This window comes from Crinia signifera, chromosome 4 (genome assembly GCF_055691185.1).
Source record: "Crinia signifera chromosome 4, ASM5569118v1, whole genome shotgun sequence".
Lineage (NCBI taxonomy): Eukaryota > Metazoa > Chordata > Amphibia > Anura > Myobatrachidae > Crinia > Crinia signifera.
This window is the reverse complement of record NC_139220.1, coordinates 220,614,608-220,637,043: the sequence shown is the minus strand read 5'-3', so window position 1 is coordinate 220,637,043 and position 22,436 is coordinate 220,614,608. Positions and strand designations below refer to the sequence as shown.

Below are 22,436 nucleotides of genomic sequence, written 5' to 3'. Positions count from 1 at the left end.
AGCGTATGCTGCTCCGAGATAACGGGGTTCATACAGCAAGAGGCAGAAGTGAGCAGCTTCAATTCCAGTAAGGAATAACTGGTTTCATTATGTAAAAGTTACAATGAACATTTTGCCACAAGGTGGCAGACCCCCTCCACAAAGCAAAGATCTTTCAGCTAGCATAGGTCATGAAAGAAACCCTGTTGGAAACGTATTAGCATTCATTAATCACAATGAAGCCATTCTATAATCCATTTAAAGATTAAGCTAACAGTGTGCTCTATGCCCATAAAAAAGGAGTACTGTTTTTATCAGTGTCAATTCAACCAAAAGAGAAAAAAAAGGAACTTCTCTTGGTTAATGAACTACATTATTAGACTATTGGCCAAAGGTAACGATGATTTAATTAGCTGCTGAACAAGTCTTACCCTGCAACACCTTGGTCTGGCACACGAAGAAAGTCTAAGCTCTGTGGCTGCTGGGGATTTCTGGCAGCCGCTCCAGCAACTTGCCGTGGTAAAGTTGGGTGGTCCAAAGATGGATGGGAAGTTCTGGAGTTATTTAATGGCTTTCCAGGTTTCTGCTGCTGGTGCCCGTATGGATAGCTCTGTATCCCCCCATTCTGGTGGGATCCTGTAGTGAAAAGGTTAGAACTGTAAGGAATAATATAAAGAGGCAACGGAAATAAAATCCATAAGGGATGATTTCTCATAAACAAGCCCTCTAATTGCCTAATATAACCAATTGCAACATCTACAAATCACATTACGTGAAACCGTTTGAGTGCATTGTACATATTTGTCACTTCCATACATGGGGCAGCACGGTTGGCGTTATGGTCAGTGTGACTGCCTCATCACGGTTATAAATTTAGTTCCCGGTCATTGTTATTTGGTGTGGAGTTTGCATGTTTTCTCCATGTTTAGCAGGTTTCCTCCTCTTAATTAGATTCTGACACAATGAACCAGGGGCAATATCATCGCTGGCAATATATTGCCCAGCAATCATATTGCTCAGTGTCCTGTTTTTATCAGCGAGATGAAAATGACACACGCCCGGGAAAAGAGGCAGGGGAGGTTGCTGGTTGGAGTAGAATGCGACTCCGACCAGCGACCATTAGGAGGCTGAAAACTGGAGCACGCAGCTGGCAATTTATCGCCGGTGCACACTGCAAACGCTGCCAATATGGTCGCTCAGCGACCATATTGCCAGCGATTTTGACCGTGTGTACGCACCTTAAGAAAGGAGTTTATTTTAATACGGATTTTGCTTTATAAAATTATGGTCACTGAAAATCTCTCAACTCACAGGCTTTTACATTTACCCCAAGTGCTAAGACTTGGAGAGAAACGAAGTGGAGAAAGATAAAGTATCAGCCACCCAGCTCCTAACTGCCCTGCTACAGGCAGAATTTGAAAAACAACAATCAAGTACAAACCAAGAAAACTGCTGGGTGTCCCCATGTGAACAAGCGTGTCGAAGCCTGCACGGGGCGGGTGACTGGTGGCCGTTCTTGGCCATTTACGAGTCAGACTGACTTATTTGCGAACACCTAGAAAAATAATTAGATGGTCGATGACCGTGAAATGATTTTTTTGTCCGTGCACTTGCATGTGAATGGATGTGTGCCTTTGCATGCCACTGTGTATATTTGCGGGGCGGCGGGCATTCATTTGCCTGGCGTTAACCAACTCGCTAAGCAGCGAACGTCCGCTGCTGAGTGAGCTATCCTGAATTAGGCCCTAGATTTAGAAATACAGACCCCAGCATGGTCTGCTAGGATATGAAAATAGTGCATGCTGGTACTTGTAGCCTCACATGAGTTAGATAGCCACAAGTTAGCCAACTCCAGTCTACAGTAATACCCCTTTTCCACTTGCAAGCCGGGTCGCACATGGGATTTTGCACCCAGGTGTGACCCAGCTCGCAAATCCTTTCCCACTGGTGCCCCGACCTGGTATGAATCCGTGCTGGTGACGTCATTGGGAGGCGGGGCTTCTGTATTACAGTAAACGGGACCCAGGTCGCATCGACCTGCGCTACAGGTTTCACTGCCCCTGGACCAGGGAGCATCCCGGGTTCAGCCCAGGTAACGGGTGCTGGACGGGGTCCTGACAGTCGGGATCATGACAGGCATTTACCCGACGTCGGGATACCGAATGTCAAAACACCAACAGCCGGGTTCCCAACGGCCACCTGCTATTTTCCTTCGTGGAGGTCCACGACCCCCATAGAGGGAGAATAGAATAGGTGGTGAGCGTAGCGAGCCACCGTGCACGCAGCATGGAGAGCGCAGCGAGCCCGCAAGGGGCTTAGTTGCGCTCACCATGCTGTCTGGGTCCGGCCAGTCTGGATCCCGACGTCGGGCTAATGACTGTCGGACCCCTGTACCACACCCCAGGTAACTACCCACACATCGACGAGGGTTATTTTTGCTAGTGAGAAATATAAGTTATATATTTTTTACATATTTATTTAACCTGGAATAAAAAAAATTAAATAAGAATACTGCTAATGCCTTCACTGGCTAAATTGCTATTCCAGGAACTAAGAAAGAAGAGGTCAGTAAGAGTTACCCTGAAGGCAAATGACACATGACTCCAAGGGAGAGCTTTGAAATATTTATGTACAACAATGGACAGTGTCACTCCGGCTGCATCAATTATATGTGAAATACATTAGTGCTATTGCTGTAGCTTTCAAACAACTGCAAATAACAGATATAATAACTTGTTGTAACTAAATAGAAACACAGTTTCAGATAGCTTTTTAATAAGATTATTAAAAATAAAATGTTTCAGAAAGTTATGAGTGACTGATTTTTCAGTATGATATTTGATTTCCTTGGTGTGGACATACTCTGTATTTAAACTATATTATTATTTCAAATGGGCATTTATATTTTAAACCAGAAGGTAGTTTGTGGAGTGCCCTCAGAAGCGCCCCTCATATAATACCTCTAAAGCACTTCGATATCTGATAACATGTGCACAGGCTTCCACGTAACCACATATGTAAGCCTGGCGCTTCTTATTTCATTCATTTCCTTACAGGAAGCAGCACTTCAAGCCTCTGATTTACATTAGGACACAAAGAATAAGATTCTAAGATCAGACAATGTTGTCATCTGTTATTTTTAACATTTCGGCTTTGGACAGATTCATTAAGAGTCAGATTTTGGACAATGTCATATTTACCGATTTTCATTTTGGTAAAAGATTAGTGTACTATTTTCAAATACAGCTGATAGGTAGCTACCAATACATCTGAAGAGAATAGTCCGAACTATCACCAATATTTGGTGCCAAAGATGATGTTGGGTGTAGGGGTGATTTGTAGGATGCTTAGGGATAATAAGATAAGTTTCAGCTTTTTTTGTTTGGTCATACGCGAGTTTGTAAACTTTTGTGTCATAAAAACAATGAAGAATAACATTCCGTTCTCTCTTCTGTATCAATCATTTAAAAAAAATGCTATGTGCACTATTAACATATTCTAAATGTCATTTTCATTCTAGACAACCACATTGACACCACGACCACTATTTAGCAGTCACTATTTATTATGCAGTAATATATTTTGCACCATGTAGAATGGTATGACCCTGGCACATTTGTTGGAATAACAAACAGAGTTCTGAGCCTCTGCTGTGCGCTGCTGACACAAGGGGATGACAAGCTTAGAAAGCTTGCTGTCCTTAATTATAGAACTGTACTGCTCCAGGAGACAGCATCCCGCACCATATTTATCGGGACAGGAAGTAGGTGGTTTAGGCTGGGGAGCACAGGATGCTGGAAGCAAATCAAGTACAATGCAGACATATGTGAGCGGAGAGAGCACATCTGTAGGAAGATCTCAAGTCACTTCTCAGCCTGCAACGCTTCCTTCAGCATAACCAATCAGCACATCATTCTTCCACAGAGACGGACCATATGTTTTACATTTTCCTGCTAAGTACCTCTATATAGAGTTTTGACGAGTTCAAGAAATGAGAGACCTATTAAATAGTGTGCCACATAAACATAAGCTATCTCCTATATAAGTAATCCGCATTCACTCACACTCTCATAGAATGCCCTACCTGGAGGGGGTGGAGCAGCTCTGCTTGGGAAGGACTTTGATTGGCTGTTACCTCTTACATCCATGTTTCTTCTGGTTGGCCCTAGAGCAAATAAGGATGATTACAATCCATAGACATGCTTTAAAGTAACAAAATGAAAAAATCATTACACAACCTTAGCACTTATCATAATCTATTATTTTTTATAATCCTTCAACAAAAATATGTTCTCAAACACCCATTAGGGAATTTATCAAAGCCTGGAGAGAGAGAGATAAAGTACCATCCAATCATCTACTGTCACTTTAGAGACTGTGATGGAAAAATAACAGCAACGAGCACATTTGTTAGTACCTTATCGCCTTCCAATTTATCACTCTCCAAGCTTTGATAAATCTTTCTCCAATCGTCAAATAAATTAAAATAATAATACATTGACAAATGGTGGTAAATCCTGGACCACCAAACTGAGGCACCCCTGCTAGTGTCTCAGAGCAACCAAGGGTGCCTAGGCACAGTTTGAGAACCGCTGAGATGCAATAATGTACAGGTTACAGGTCCCAAGCTATAGCTAGCTCTAGTGTTAAACAATGAGATGCTGCAGATTAAGGTTTTTATTATTGAAAAAATATATTTTCTAACATTTGCTAATAGCAATTACATTCTGCTATTACCACAAGGACACTATTCCCATTAGCGCATAGAAAAAGGCAGCTGCAGGCTGACCACATGAATGAGAGGAAAGATGCTACTTACGGGAGTTCCGTGGAAGGCCTTGGCCAATGCTGACCTGTAGCACCTTGTTGCTGTGTTTCAGTATAGCTAAATCTCCAAACGCTTGAATAAATTGCACTTGGCGGGAGCCACTTCCCCCACTCCATGGCCCCCAGTTTTCTTTTTTTAACTTCATATCAAGTCTGTAGTAAAAAATACATTAGAACAATATGAATTGTTGTTTAAATAAAACAGATTAAACATTACGGGAGAAGTTTACTAAGGCAAATACGCCTAAAAAATTGGTATTTTCATAGTAAAATACAAATTTTTTAGGCATATTCCTATTTTTGGCATTTACTATGCCAAAAATACGCATATTCGTATTTATGGCACATTCGTATTTGTATTTACAAATACGAATGTATACTCCATCGTGAAATCCGAATAGGAATCACCATTCACACTTGTATAAAAAGTCTCCTGTGCATTACCCTGCTGGCTGGTTGGTCTGGTTCTTAAAATATGGGGTACCCCTATTCATTTTGTCCTCCGTATTTTGGGAACCAGCCCCGGCCCTGGAGCTTGGGGTTGGTTTTAAAAATTCAGCAAAGCCCTATCGGTTGGTTTCCTGATTTTTTTGAACCAGCCCTTGCTCTTTGAGCCTGGTTCTGGTTACGGCGGTGGGGAGGACCCCACACCATTTTTTAAATTAATTTATTTATCTTTCTAATTTTTTTGTTTACACACTGCAGCCTGCACAGATCTGACTGATCCGTGCAGACTGCCTATACAAATTGTATTAGTGGCCGTATGTACAGCCTCTAATAAGAATGGATACGACATCGGGGTTTACAAAGCAGTCGTATTTGACTGCTTTGTAAATTACCCTCTGGAACACGAATTTGCATACAGCTAAAACAGCCATATGCATTCGTATTCATTCATATTAAGAATACGAAAAATCGTATTCGTATTCTTAGTAAATTTCCCCCTACATATGCAATTCAGACCATAATCTCCAGTTCAAACGCATTGTTGCAAAGGTGCTCTGTGTGGTGTCATTTGTAATTACACATTTACGAAGAATAAGGTAATTAATATACATAGGGTCAGATTCTGCATGCAGTCACGTCTATTGAAATTCATCCATTGCACACAAAGGAAGCATCTTTTAGCTGCATCTACATAAAGCTGCAGCCGCGCGGCCAAATATACAAGACTTAAGATGTCCTCTGTTAGCATCTATGCATGCCATTTGACATCCTTATTGCACAATAAAAACTTTCCCCTGCTCTATGGCAGTGCATCTTCCTCTCCAACCATGGCTTCTGGTGCACTTGGGAATGCAGCCGCTTGCACTGACAGATCCTTGGCCTTTACTAGTACACAAGGAGAAGGCTAAAATGACATCTGCCTATTATTGCTGCCGCTAGTGCAGACACAACTGTGACCACTTTAGAATCGGCTCATAACAGATTAGTTATTGGCTTATAATGTATTGTGAAGGAGAAACTAGTAGGGAATCCTGTTATTTGAATTTCATGCATTAATACAGAGTAAAACATTCTGACAATATAATAAATAACTAGGGTCACAATAATAGATCTCATGTCACCAATGTGCATGTCAGTGGACATTAATACAGCCCATCCTCTTAATACAGACCTAGCTTGAATAATATCATGACTGCAGTTAATCACCTACTGTAGGGTTGTTAATGGCTACTCACGTATTGTTAAATTTCAGAGGTAGTTTTCTTTGGGTCTTCTCCTCATAGTGCTTGGAAAGTAAGCTTATGAATTCTGTCTTGAACAGAGATTCCAGCAGACTATCATACTCTTGTTCATGAATAATGAAAAAGTCATCTTGCAATGTGCTACAGAGATGCGAGAAAGAGTTGACAAAATGATATATATATATACACAGTTTATCTTCTACTAGACACAAGTTTGATATGACAACAAGTTTGCAGGTTTCGACAAAGGGAAGTACGATACAAAAGGTTTTTGAAACCAGAGGCCTTATAAGTGTGCAATCTCTACCAATGTTTCACCAACTGGTAGGTCTGAAGTGGAATTGGATGAAAATTGGACAACTATGTACCCAGCTTAAAACCCCCCATACACTAGCGATGGATTGCAGTAATCCTCAATTCCTGCAACAGTTGCGTAGGGGAACAGGGATATTAAACATGATGAAAAATTCTGATCCCCGGAATCGGCCATTTTTAATGTGCCTAATTTGGTTGTTATCCTTAAATACCTTTTAACATTGCTGGTGTATATGTTAGATTATTCATAAAGAGAAACTTTACAATACTTAGCAATAATCTGTCAGACACCAAAATGGAACCAATGTTATTATGCATTTAACAGCTAATAAGCACTAGATTACAAAGGACAAACAACACCAAGAATAGGAAAAAAAAACTGTATTAAACTAGGGCCAAAACAGACTAAACCGTGTACACAAAAAAAAAAAGAAAAATACAACAAATTCATATATATGAACCAGGGACAGAACTACCATTGGTGCAGCAGGTGCCAGGGGCCTACTGCCCAAAGACGTCATTCCCCCACCCCAGACAGACATTTTTGAGCAATGGCCCAGTGCAGAGAGAAGGGTGGGCTCCACTGACTGAGAAACCAGCCCCTAACCTTAGGTAGGCGGGGCTGCCCTTATGTGTGTGCTGGACTGACAGAAGGGTTCTGCCACCTATCAGTGCTGATTATCACATCCACATACTGCCTCTAATTCACAGCAGTAAATCATGTACATAAATGTACATGGTCTGTAAATTAAAGGCAGATCACAAAGCTTCCCACAAAACGCCCTCGACACTCCAATAAGATATAAACGTCACTATCTTTTTAGCTACACAGCTTTTACCTCCCAGTCCCAGGACTGGATACTATGTATAGATTTTCTAATTGAGGGGTTCTCAAACTCGGTCCTCAGGACAACACACAGTCCAAATTTCCAGGTCACCCGGCAGGTGCACTCATTACTCATTGACTCATTTTAAAAAGATCCACAAGTGAAGCTAATTATTTCACCTGTGATTCTGTGTGGAGACCTGCAAAACATGCACTGTGTGGGGTCCTGAGGACCGAATTTGAGAACCTATGCTCTAATCCAGTGGTTCCCAAACTTTTTAGAATCACGGCACCCTAGAGCATCAAAATGTTTTTAAGGCACCCCTAGGCCAAATGTTTCTTACTGAGGAATTCTGAAGAAAATTTTTTTTTGAACTAAGTGCATTGTGTGTATATGTCACAGTTATCTGATGAGGGACAGGATTTGCTTCGGTTTGTCCACATATATTATGATTGGCAGCCACCAGCACTAGTTTTACCTGTTACATTGACCATTAATAATATGAATTGATCCTGGTCCCCCAACCCAAGGCACCCCTGCAAGTGTCCTGAGGCACCCCAGGGAGCCTAGGCATAGAGTTTGGGAACCACTGCTCTAATCTATTATCCATTTATATTTTCTGTCTATGGGAGATATTCAATCCCTGATTCCATCTGTCGGGATGTCCCGACAGTCGGAATCCCGGCCGTTTCCGACCATACGTCGACAGTTGGTATTAAATGTATAGACTGTATAGTCTGTAAATGGAAGAAAATGGATGACAATCCGACAAAACCGATCCGAATGTAATAAAAGTTGGATATGACAGCCTTCAATTCGGTCTGAAATGGCAGCATTGAATAGGCTAGTGCCGATATTTCCACTTGTCGTAGATATGGGCACAGATTGAATACCCCCCTATATCTCTAATAACTCTCTAAAAGCTATCTACAGTACTTATCTATCCATATAGTAGCTATTCTATACATCTAGCAGCTATATATCTAATGGTATCCGGTCATTAGGACAACAGTCATAGACAAAAGGTTGACACAAGCAATGGTCAACATTATCTTTTTGGAATTTTAATACTTTATCGTTCCCAAGTTTAGTCCACATGAATGTCCCAAAGCATGGCAAGGGGAGCGGTGCGGTGCATGCAGACATGCTCAGGTGTTTACATTGATACCAAAGAAACCCTGAAAAATACATGTCAACCTCTTGATGTGTCAACCTTTTCCATGACGACCTATTGGTGACAACTAATAACTACAGATGTGGACAAAATTTGTTTGTACCCATAAAACTCATTGAAATGAATTCTTCCTGAAAAAACATGAAATTAAGTCATTTCAAAAGGCATGCTACAATACTAAATACCTTTGACATGTCATAGAATAAAGCAAAGAAACTAAAAATCACTAAATTATTACTTATTCCCCAAAGATATTAAAAAATTAGCTTGGACGGATTTGTTGGTACCGTTACAAAAGAAAAATCAACAGTGATATTTCAAACCAATTGCTTTTTTGAATTAGCTTGACTGATCTCTCTTACATATTTGTTGACCCGGTATGCATTCACACACTGTTGGACCAATTTGGACAAAACCAGATTAGGTTCACAGCCACTAAGACCCCCAATTCCGATGCCGGGGGCCAAAAATAGGGGTCCGGCCACTACACAAAGTGGGTCAGGGAAGATATGGCAAAGTTGCATAACAGAGAGTGTAAAGTACATGGGGTTTAGGAAAAAATGTGGTCAGATCCGGGAGCTAACCACAGAGATGGAACACCATGGGCTGGGGAACATGATCAGGGCCTTCCGCTGGATGGATTTGTATGAGAACTACAGAAGACACTAGGCAGCCACCTTCTGGGTCTGTTGGAAGAGCTGTCAAGCTTAAAACAAGAGAAGGATAAAGTTCAAGGAATGCTAATTGCACAACCAAATATGAGCAACGCCGTGTATGTTAGAATAAATAAAAAATATATAGTTAAAGATATATACTATATATGTCCATGTAGTATGATGTACTAGTGACTACATTTGCAAATATTCTTAAAAGTTTAAAGTTCATTGGACACAGCTGCAAGAGGAAAATTGACCCCAGATTAAACAGAAGGATAGAGAGAATGGTACCAACAAAGTAAAGGAAAATGCCTGCAGACAATCAAATGGAACTCCAAGGTCAACAAACATTTGTATTTCTAGTGGCCTGGCTTCATGGAAAATAACTCTGGAATTGTAAATTCATATGGACATGCTTCTGGGAACAATTCATTTGGACATACGAGTAGAAAACTGAAGCTTTTTGCAAAGTCACATCGGCTTGGATCTGTGTAAGGCAAGGCACAGTGAAATCTCAAATCTATCAAGGCATTCTGTAGTGCACATGCTCTGCAGTAGTGGCGGCTCCAGAGGTGGGGCTGCAGCAAAGGCAAAATTAAAATAGGGGAGCTACGCCGACTGCTATCCCAAACATTGATGTCAGAGTCACTGGCAGTTTGACTGACACCCCTTTTATAATTTTGGACTGCGCTGCAGGCACCACTGCTGCTTAGTGTCTCCTGTCTCAGTCGCAGGTCATGGGTCCTCAACAGTATAATGACCCAAAACACAAAGACTATTCTGCAGTGACCTTGTGATCCTATAAATCCTAGCTAACATCTAAGCAAAGGGCTGAAACATGCAGTCTAGAGGCCATCATACCTGAAACAGCTGAAGCCATGGGTGTAGCTATAAAGAGAAAAGGGGGTGTCATTGCTATGGGGTCCAGAGGTTTAGGAGACCCCAGATCCAGGTTATATAGTTGAAAATCAATTTCCCTGATTTGCCTACTAAGCAATTGGGTCCAACCCTATCCCAGCCTGAATGGGATAACACTCCATTTTCAGTGTGAGCGGTGTATAGTGGATTTTATAATAGCAATGGGGCACTTGAATATGGCATAATCTGCACAAAGCACCGTAATGTGGCATCAACAGACCTGCTGATTGTAATGTGGTAAATTCTGAGCTGGAGTGCACTAAAATGTTACATAATATTAACTGGAATACTGTAATGTGGTAACATATGAAGTGCATATAGTGTGGCATAACAAACTGGGGGCACTGCAATGGGCTAAGTTTGAACTGGGGGCACTGTAATATATACACTGTCAGAATAGTTAAAATGAAATAAACTAATAAAATTTGTGATTTATTCACGTAAAAAGTAGCTTTCAGTTTTATTTTGTTTTTAATAGCTAACCTGGCATGACAATAAGAAAAACAGTAGTCAAATAAGTAACGCCGTATGAGATTCGTCACCATCAAAATGTTCCATCAGCTCTATGCCCTTGACGTGGGTTGGGATCGTTTGGTCTACAGCAAGATGGCCGGCAAGCGTTGGTTCGACACAGTTAGGTCGACATGGTTCAATTTTGACACAAGCAATAGGTCGACAGTCAAAAGGTCGACATAGGTTTTTTCACTGTTTTTTTTCCCCGAATGTCGACACAGTTTCCAGTTTCCAAAGCACCGCATCCCCACGCGATGATACGGGCACGGTGCCCCGCTATTTTACTCTCCCACCACGCCCTAGTGGATGGTAGTGCATGAAATACGGCCTGTCGGCACATGTCAGATCAAAAAGCATTGAAAAACCCCAATGTCGACCTTTTGACTGTCGACCTAGACCCATGTCGACCCAACGCTTGTTGACCATCTTGCTGCAGACCCAATGACCGTATCCCCTTGACGTAATAAGCGAAGCCCTATCATTATTAAACCTCTCTTAAAAGTGTAAGACAAAAGACTGCAAACTCTGTGGTCAGCTCTCACATAACAGTCACCCACTGTTCAGGAGTCGTCGGTACACAGATTTAGGAAAGGTTTCTGATTTTACAAAAGATGAAACTACAAAACCAAAGCAGATGTCACTGCATGATACCAGGAGGAGAAATACATGATGGCCTTTCTAGATTCTTTTGCTCCTAAGCAGACTTTATCTTGGATCTGAGCACAGTCTTATTCATGGCGATTATGTTGCAATGTCTTGCAGATGTTTTATGCTGCACAAATCATTTCAATAAAAAAATATCATTACTGTTCTAAGATCTTCCCAAAATTATTTGAATCTTCTGCGTTTAAGAAGTTCTATTAAAAGCAAGAAGTATTATTATTACGGTTCATTTACAGAATGCAGCACCTGCCATGAGCCATACAGTATGTCTAGATGTGCGCAGGTGCCGCTACTTTCCCAGAAGCACATTCCACGTACACATTCACTATACAATCTTTGGAAGCAGCCCCTGTAAAATAAATTTGTTCCTACTGTAGTTCTGTGGGATGACGCATGCAACTGCAAAACTGCACAGGTGGGAATAAGAACAAACATTGTCGGTGGGACGGACTAATCTATGCTGGTACATCCCACCAAACATTGCATACATACTAATCGCAAATGTACTAACATATGGGATTAGAACTGCAATGGACAGCTCTCCCGATAAGAGCGGTCCTTTGCGATGCTTGCCCATAACTGGATGTCTGGGTTTTTAGCCTTGGAAGTCCCTTTGCGCATGTGCGGGCCAAAGGGGATGCCACTGGTTAAATATATACAGAAAATTAGGTAAAACCCCAAACGCATGGGGCTTTTACCCCATTTTCTCATTAGTACACCCCAGTAGCTAAATCCAGATTACTGCTCCTAGGGAATGTTTCCAGGGGACTGAGTGCAACAAAGTATAGTCGACATCATCAGGAGCATTGCCTACACACAGAAAGCATAACCCCCGCACAGGTTCAAATCACTAGGCAGACCTACAACTCCCTCAGGCCCCAGCAGAAGGAATCTATATGCATGCACATTGCAAGATTTACTTGCACTAAAGCAGGAGATGGATGTTACAAAAAAAGCATTTGTGCTGCACTTTTCCAGGTCATAAATAAACCATTTGTCAACATTTTGGACCTCCAATACAGGAGAAATCCATAAGCAGAGTCTAAGGGGGTGTGATATTATTATTATGATCATCATACTTTATAATGGCACCACAAGGGTTCCACAGCACCTAATACATAAATAAGCAAAAACAAGAAAATAGAATTACAGTACAAGGCAAATTGGGACAAGTCCATGGCAAATAAAGGAAGTTGTGAATGGAGACAGGACACTAAGGGGGGTATTCAATCTTCGGGTCACGGCAGACGAGCTTGCTCGCCTGCCGTGACCCAGTCCCGTTCTCGGTCAGCTCGACCGAGAACATGCAGGCGGGATTCAATGTCCCGCCTGCAGCGGGACGAGAAGGGGGCGTGGCCACGAGTTGCGGCCGGGAAGTGACGAGATGCAGCCGGCAGCTCGTCACTTCCCGGCTGTTCTCGGCAGAACGAGCCCGACAGCTAGAGATGTCGGGCTTGTTCTGCCAGGAAACCCTGTTCAATGCTGTCGGGGAAGACAGCATTGAATAGGGCCCGTCGAGCATCTCCCCCACGGGAGATGCTCGACGGCGATTGAATATCACCCTAAGGCAGTTATCAGGGTGGCAGATATATATATTCTAAGAAAAGCACAGGAGGAAAGAGAGAGCGCGCTGCAATGCCACAAATTACGAGACTGCGCAGCAGGGATGGTGTCAATATTATGCTAAAACCAAGATAACCATCAGATCTATCCATTGTTCATCCAACCCATGGGTGTACTAGGTAAAGCAGACATCTTGGGCGCACTACAAATCATGGTAGCACTGGTAAAATATATACAGAAAATTAGGTAAAACCCCAAACGCATGGGGCTTTTACCCCATTTTCTCATTAGTACACCCCAGTAGCTAAATCCAGATTACTGCTCCTAGGGAATGTTTCCAGGGGACTGATTGCAGCAAAGTATAGTCGACATCATCAGGATCACCAAATCATGGTAGCATGTTTTGCATAATACGGACACCACCCCTGCGGCACAGTCTCAGAATTTGTGGCACTGCAGAAGAATGGACTGTTATTACCCAATTCTTAAAGCATCATAGAGGAAACTGTTTAGCGGGTGTGTTCGCGACATCATATAACATGAGACTGGCTGTCATAGTAGTCACATTGGGGGTATTCAATGCCGCAGCGAGCGACTGGCGAGGGGGTTAAACAGCGAGGATTGTTGAAAACCAGCGATCCTCGCTGTTTAACCCCCGCGCCGGCCGCTCGCTCTATTCAACCTTCTGGGGAAATCCTCGCCGTCACAGGACGGCGAGAATTCCCCAAAACAGCGAGACCCGCGGCTACTGCAGAAACCTCGCAGTTTTTAGCTGCGAGTCTCGCTGCTTCTGGAGCCGCATCCGCCAATTCCCCCTCGCTCAAAAAACGGAGCGAGGGGGAATTGGCGGATGCGGAGGCTGTGTTGAATGCTATCAGGGTGAGTGGTGACAGCGAGCAGGAAGCTCTGCTCGCTGTCACCACTCGCAAACAGCATTGAATACCTGCCATAATGTGAAGATAAAAAAGAATTGTAAATCATTGAGTAAAAAAAACAAAAAATAACCAAGGAAAATAATAATAATAATAATAATAATAATAATAATAATAATAATATCACCATCATCATTGGAGGGTGGATTAATATCACAGCATGAATAAAACCAGCCAAATAAACCACAAATGGCATTCTGAAAGGTATTTTAGCTTTAACACTGTATTAATGGAAGTAATTCACTATTACTCAAGCATTACAGGAAACCATTATTCTCTACATAGTAGCAAACTGCCGTCGCTGAGCATATCGGTACATAATTGATCGAGCATATGGTGCATGAGCAGACAGACCGCTCGATGTATGTGCAGCCTGGGTCAATACACAGAAGTGTATCTACTGCAGCCACAGATGGATCCTGTTTGAGCAAGTGCAGGACAGTCTAATGACCGCTCAGCATTTGCTCCCAATGAAAACATTTTATGTAGTTGAGGGGAACATGATTGGGCTCCTTAGAAAGTCATATTGTGAAAGGTAAATATAATGGCGTTTGCCACCAAAAACATTTTGTCGCTATAAACAGAGCAATACAAATGAAGGCCGTGACAGTAATTTGTCCACTAATACTGCAACACTCATCATCAAATTGCTTTAATGGAGCAGTCATAGCCCATTGTTTGGTTCCATTGCCCTAGTAGAAGGTAAAGCATCATTGAATTATTTATTTATGTGCAGTTTCTTATATAGCGCAACATATTCCGTTGCGCTTTACAATTGGAAACAACAGTGATTAAACAAACTGGGTAGATACAAACCGACATGGAGGTAGGAGGGCATTGTATAACAATTCAGCCGACCACTGATGCAACCTAGCCAAAACTACTTTTCAAACTTGCAATTGGACCTGGCTTATGGCTGGGTTGACAATGTTGCCACACATAGGTGCATTACAAAAGGTCGGTACAAGAAATATGTCGACATGACATTGGTCAACACTTGAAAAAGGTCGACATGAGTTTTTCACGATTGTTTTCACTCAGATAACTTGTCCATACTATGATCCATGTGGACTACAATTGGGAACGGTAAAGTCCCCAAAACATGGCAAACTAAGCTCGCCATGGCGACCTATACTGGCAGATGTTGTCATACACACAAACTCATATCAACCTTTTCATGTGTCAACCTTTTGTCCATGTCGAACTAGTGCACATCAACATTCCTGTGTCAACCACTAGTGGTCAACCTATTGAGTTTGCCCCAGTCAACCTAATGATCCATATCCCTGCTACTTTTATTTTTTTTTTAAAGGACCCTTTCTGACAAAGTAAAACCCCAGATTGCTGGCAGTGTAATGTAAGAATATTAAAGATCTATGACAGTAACTAGAGAAGAATAGTTTATGACCTCCGAGCCAGGAGAACTCAGTAGGCAACAAAATAGAGCATCATCTGGTAGAAGATTGCAGAGCCCCCAATCCACATGTGATAATCCCCAGCTGCTGTAAGTGCTAAATTATATGGATCATAAGGTCAACAGGTCAACAGGTCGATATGGTCTAGGTCGACATTGACAAAAGGCTAAAACAAGCAATATGCCGACATGTAAATGGTCAGCACAAGAAACGGTTGATCTTTTTCATGGTTTTGCCGTCTATGTCAACATGGACACCATATTAGTGCTGCGCTCGCCATTCTTTCGACACTATTATATTCTCCCCTATGCCCACTGGGATGGTTAGTAATTCAATTTTAAAAAAAAAAAACGTCAACATTTTTCTGTGACGAAAATTAACAAATCAACCTTTTGACAATGTTGACCTGCCCAACCTCCTTTCTCACCACCTCCATCCTCACTCACACCTCTTTTTGACTATGTTGACCTAGACCATGTCGACCTATTGGTTGTTGACCGATAGTGGTCAACTTTCTGGCTGTTGACCTAGACACTGTCGAGCAATCGACCTGATACAAAATTCGGTACTTGTTTCCTAGAACGGCCACAACGATTTAGATCGTTGTGGTCGGAAGATAAAAAATCGGTCGGTCGCATCGCATGCGATTTGGTCGCATGCGATGCGATCGACCGATTTTTCACCCGATTTTTTATTTTTTTTCACCCGATTTTTTGGAATTGCCCCCCCAAATGTTAGTAAGTGGGCTAGACCCCACGATAGACGTGAACCCGAAGCGTGGCGAGCGCAGCGAGCCCGCGAGGGGCGGCGGTACGCGTCCTCCGACCTTTTCATTCCCCTACTATCCACTAGGGCGTGGAGTGAGAATATAATAGTGTGGCGAGCGCAGCGAGCCACCGAGCCCGAAGCGTGGCGAGCGCAGCGAGCCCCGCGAGGGGACGCGTATAACTTCACAGGTATACGCGTCCCCTCGCGGGGCTCGCTGCGCTCGCCACGCTTCGGGCTCGGTGGCTCGCTGCGCTCGCCACACTATTATATTCTCACTCCACGCCCTAGTGGATAGTAGGGGAATGAAAAGGTCGGAGGACGCGTACCGCCGCCCCTCGCGGGCTCGCTGCGCTCGCCACGCTTCGGGTTCACGTCTATCGTGGGGTCATGGCGGGCACATAAAAAATGTGAAATGGGTCATATTGACCCATTTCACCTTTTTTATCATTTTTCCCTATGTGAGATGGACTTAATCAAGTCCATCTCATCTTGTGCCATTATAATGGCACAAGACCGACCGATTTCAATGTTAAAAGATTTTTTAACATTGAAGTCTATGGAAAAATCGGGTGAATCGGTCGGTCGCATCGCGGCCGATTTTAATTGGTCGCGACCGACCGATTGACCCGATTTCTGTCAATCAAAGTGAAAAATTAGTAAAAAATCGGCCACATCGGGAGGATCGTGTCCCTTAATTAAGAGCCACGATCCCTCACGATTGTGGCCGTTCTAGGAAACAAGTACCCAAAATTCTGTATAGCACATTACCATCTCCATCACACAAGTCCCACAAACATGAGACCATTGGACATTAATAGCCAAGCACAAGAAACAAGAGAAGCCATTTTGGGCTCTGCTTATTCTTCTTGATTTGCATTGCTATTTGGAAACAAGACAATGATAAAGAAAAACAAAGGAAGGAAAGTCACTCATTCTGCACAGTGCACACCAATTTTACCTCATAATTTCCCTTGCTAGATATAGACACTGACCTTAGAGAAACAGAAAGAATACGTTCCACGTCGATCTTCTTTTTTACAACCTCCTTCACCATTCCCTTCTCAGGGCCCTGTTTCATTTTCTCCCTTCCAATGAGGTACACAGACTTTGGTGTAAGGATAAGATCCCTTTTTGTTCCCTGAAATACAGGCAAATAGCTTTCATGCTTATCTAGGTATCTGAATGATTCTGTAAATTGTAAAAATCTTAAAATATCCTTAAAATTGCATTTAAAGATATTCATACTACTATTGTAAGCATTATATTTAAAGAGCACTACTTCTGTGTGCATTTCATAGAATGAGCACTACTGTAGGCATTGTTTAGAAGGGTGTTGCATAACATAAATGGTGCTATTGCTGTGGGCATTATGTGCATATGTAGCAATACTTCTATGGGCATATGGGGCAATAATACTGCAGGGATTGAGAATAATGGGTGCTACTACAGTGGGTTTACAGTATGGGGCACTAATACTGCATGCATTGTGAATAATGGGTACTACTGTGTGGCATAACATATATAATGGATGCTACTGTGTAGCATATGCTTATTAGGGGTACTAATGTGTAGCATAATGCATATAAGGGGTACTAATGTGTACCGTAATGTGAATAAAGGGCACAACTATGTGGTGTAAGATCAATCAGGGGGCACTACATGCAGTGTAAGGTGAATAAGATTGTGCTACTGTATGGTGCAATTTGACATAGGGGTACTATTGTGTCACCACGTTCCTTCCTTGTGAGATCGCACCCTTTTTTGTGGAGTGCACAGTCCCTTGTACTGTATAGGAGAGATTGTGGGTATACAGCAAATTATATTGGAATGGTAATTTATAGAGGTTACCAACTAGACAGCTTTGGTATGCCCAATCATCTCCTGGTTAGGTGGCATACAAAATGTTGCAGTAAATTACACGGATTACTAAATTCCTGCAGTGCCTGTTTATTTTGCTATAACGGTTTCACTCTTCTTATCTCAATATTTGTTAGTAGTTTCTTTTTTTTGTAATGCAGAAGTGATAACAAAAACAAAACACCTAACAAGTGGGCTGATAAACTTACTTTAGACCTTCGGTCATACTTTGTAACAGTGTCTGCAAAATCGACCTTTTCTCGTTTTCCCAAGAATTGACGAAGTTCCGGGTGCTCTTCCATGCCAATGTAGTCACCAATGAAATTCCTGTTGATGCTGTTACGTCTTCTTTCTTTTTTGTTGAGAAAAAGGTCAGAGGCTGAAAATAAGAGGCAGACATCGTTAACCAAACATATGATACAATGCTGCATAAACTTCCAAAGTAATAATTAACCCTCGACTATATTTAGGGGTAGTTCATTTCTGAGATGTAGTCATAGATATAGATCTAGATATAGAGAGAGAAATAAAGAGATATGATGTGGTTTCCAACCTTGCTCTCGCATCTCAACATACTTCTTCCGGGCAACATACTTCCTCCAGACTTTCTGAATTGTTCTGGCATAACCGTCATATTTCCTCTCCCGCATCTCCTCCAGGAGAAACAACTGAACACAGAAAGAAGGTGCGTGTCATATCAACATCTCCGTTCATTATCAGCCTGATATATTCATGTGCACAGTACATCATGTTCAAACAGTCTCACTTTTTCCAACCAATACAATTATTAGCTTATGTATACTCTTATAATTAAAGGTATATAGGTAAACAGTTGCAAAAGGTAAAGATGTTAGATTAAATATACTTTAAAGAGTACAAAACCATATTCAGAAAATAACTATACACAACATTATATACAGTACAGTGATTTCTCATTTTCTCACTGATTGGGGTAATTCAGACCCCCGCTGCTGTGCGAATTAGCAGCATCCAGCAATCAGGTAGTCACCTCCCTGCTATAGTGAAATCCCACCTTGCAAATGCATCCGTTTGCGTTGCAACTGGATGTGTACGCCTAGCAAAGAATTCACAGCAGAGTGAAAATGTCCATAATTTCTTCGTTACAGGCTCACCATCAAATGGATTTTTCCTTTGGGCACCAGCAATTGTAAGCTAGGAGTAGCCAGAGACTTACTCAGTGGCGGATATATATACTAGAGATGTGCAGTCTCTGATTTCCTCCAATTTACTCTGATTTCAAAGCAGGATCTTATTGGCTATCAACAACTGTCATGTGATTTGGGATAGCCAATAAGATCCTGCACATCTAATATATACAGGCATATGAGGCCTGGGGATGACATCACACCATCCCCTAGGAATGGCACACCTGCATTTTTCTTAGCACTCCCACCAAATGGTCGGTAAACACCCCAGACAACTACTACCTGCCAATCATCTTGCAAACAGCTAGGAAAGGAAAAAAAGTGGCAAGATTTCTTCGCTAGCAGGCATCACACATGCGCACCATGGGCCGTACACATGCGCATTGTGTCGATAATTGGCCACTGTGCGAATTCGCACAGCAGCGGCCAGGGATGAGGCATGGTACAGTTGCTGCCCCAGGAGGACTGTGTCTGTATTGCGGGGAGTCTTGACAGCTTTGTACTATTGTATATTCACAGAACTCCTCCATGACTTCAAACATCCACAAAATGTTTAATAGGGAGAGCATTATTGTATTAATTAGCCAGTAACCTCCCTTAACAGTGTGTTGTGATATCCCCAGTTCTTTGTTAATTCGGAAGGTTTGTATAATACAAAAATGACCCCCACTGAAAAAGGACTCACCCTAAGAACATGAGGAAAGGTTATATCAAGTTCCTTTTTATGCTGCCTATACATTACACACATTCCTCACAGGATACAAAGTGTGGTAGGAGCCATCTGGAAGGTTTTTTTTCTTCTACAGGCCTAAATATAGTGCATAAGAAATCATTGCTGGTTTTGAGTCAGGCCACAAAAGTCAGAAATTTCTACTAAATCAGCTTAAAGCTGAAGGAAAACAGAGACTTCGCTTTTATTGTTGTCCTTTCTGATTTGAACCATAGGTGCCTACCCTCCCGCATCCTGCAGTAGGCTTAGGTTTCAGTCATAAATCTCCTACTGCCCTGCATTGACCTTCTAAATTCATGGATTGTTAAGATTCTGCCAGGGGTGCCACTAAGAAGATTCTTTACAAGAACAGTGATTTGCTGTAATCACTGTGATTCGCTGTAGTTGCTCAGGTAAAGAGTCTCTGCTGATTCCCCTCATTATTTCCCCCTTGTGGGAACCCGACAGGAGAAAAATGATCATACAGGGTCTTATCTGTGCTGGTGTGCACTGACCCAAAGCATGTAGCTGCTGAAGTTAGCTGTAAGGATAATACATTTTTCTAGTAATCTTTCTTTAGTAACGCACATTTATTTAATTAGAGTATCTGGTGCCTATACACAGATTTGGACAATGCAACAATGGTATAGAAAACTGCGCATCTAATAAATATAGATATAGTGACTACAAGTTGCAGACAGTCAAGTTTTGACCATAAGAAAAACTTATACACTGAAAACATACTTTAATGCTTAGGGATAAATTTACACAAGGTCAAATTGAATTTGGAATTTATTGCATACACATCACACCAATAATGTATACAGTGCAGAGTGAGAAGAAATTAAATATCACGTAACATAGATAGTTGCAAGCAAGAAACCCCATATCCTAGGCAGCAATGTTAGTAAATACTTGCAAAACGTCCCAAAATATATGGTTAGTAATGATATATAGAAATACTAGTAAGCCCGCGCAAAGCAAATGTTTCGAAAGCTAGTCTGCTACCTTGTGATTGCCTCTGTTTTGTACATGTGTGAGAGAGAAAGATGTAGCTTCACTCGCTGCAAACAAATTGCAGTGTTTCGATACACAAATGGACACTAGACATTATATTATATATATATCTTGCAATAACAAGCATTTAAGCATAGACACATCCATATATGGAGCTAAACATGCCCTTTAAGCAGACTATGCTCTCAAGCACGGTGCATTGTACTATAATTTCCAGGATTCTAACCCTCAAACTTAATATCTCAAAAACAGAATTAATTATATTTCCGACCTTTAAATAGTAGTTACCAACCTGATATCTCTATTGCTGTTGAGAATATGACAAGCACTCCTACCTCTAAAGCTCGCTGCCTAGGTGTTATCCTTGACTCTGAACTTTCCTTTGTACCCCACATTCAATCTGTCTCAAAATCATGCCACATGCAGCTAAAAAACATTTAAAATTCACCCTTTCCTTACACAAGACACTGCAAAAACTCTAATCCATGCTCTCATCTCACACAATAATTATTGCAATAGTCTCCTTATTGGCCTTCCCCAATACAGACTTTCACCACTACAGTCCATCATGAATGCAGCTGCAAGGCTAATCTTCCTAGCCAGACGTTCATCCTCTGCATATCTACTCGGTCAGTCACTTCATTGGTTACCTGTATTCTACCGTATTCAATACAAAATTATTTTACAAGGCCATAAACCAAAATACACCAACATACCTCTCTTCTCTTATCTCAAAATATCTTCCAACCCGACCTATACACTCCTCTCAATATCTGCGTCTCTCATCCACACTTATTACTCGCTCCCATTCCCGATGGCAAGACTTTCTTCGGGCTGCACCCACTCTGTGGAATGCCCTCCCAAGCACAATAAGACTCTCCCCCAGTCTCCAAACCTATAAGCGTTCCCTGAAAACTCATCTATTCAGGCAAGCTTTTCAAATTCCAAAACCAGTCAAGGAACCTTGCATTCTGGTGTAATTGATGCAACAGATGCATACAGTATCATTGCCTATTTCCCTATAGATTGTAAGCTTGCGAGAAGACCTTTTGACTGTATGTAAATACCCTGTTTGTTGTATCACTGTCTCCTTTTGTAAAGCGCAACGGAATATGCTGCGCTATATAAGAAACGGTTAATAAATAAATAGAATAAATAAATAAAAGTAGGCAAGTATGATTTGTACTTGGGTGTTTTCTCCCACAAAATACAGACAGAATAAAACATTGCAGAAGCATCAGGTTTTTTTAGATTGGAGAACCTATTTTTTTTTCTATAACAAAAGGATAGGGTGTGGTACAGGGGTCCGACAGTCGGGACCCAGACAGCATGGTGAGCGCAACTAAGCCCCTTGCGGACTTGCTGCGCTCGCCACGCTGCGGGTGCTTTGGCTCGCTACGTGAGCCACCTATTCTATTCTCCCTCTACGGGGTCGTGGACCCCCACGAA

At 41.9% G+C, this 22,436-nt stretch overlaps 1 protein-coding gene across 1 annotated transcript in view; it reads right to left on the bottom strand.

The window, feature by feature from the left end:
- MYO1E (myosin IE) overlaps positions 1–22,436 on the bottom strand; it is a 160,244-nt gene that overhangs the window by 8,720 nt on the left and 129,088 nt on the right. Inside the window, exons 20-26 of the mRNA XM_083183808.1 lie at positions 18,649–18,763; positions 18,305–18,474; positions 17,231–17,376; positions 6,489–6,635; positions 4,799–4,959; positions 4,064–4,144; positions 411–615 (exon numbers count right to left, since the gene is read on the bottom strand). Of these exons, the coding sequence (XP_083039934.1) occupies positions 411–615; positions 4,064–4,144; positions 4,799–4,959; positions 6,489–6,635; positions 17,231–17,376; positions 18,305–18,474; positions 18,649–18,763 (1,025 nt within the window). The remainder of the gene's footprint in view (positions 1–410; positions 616–4,063; positions 4,145–4,798; positions 4,960–6,488; positions 6,636–17,230; positions 17,377–18,304; positions 18,475–18,648; positions 18,764–22,436) is intronic.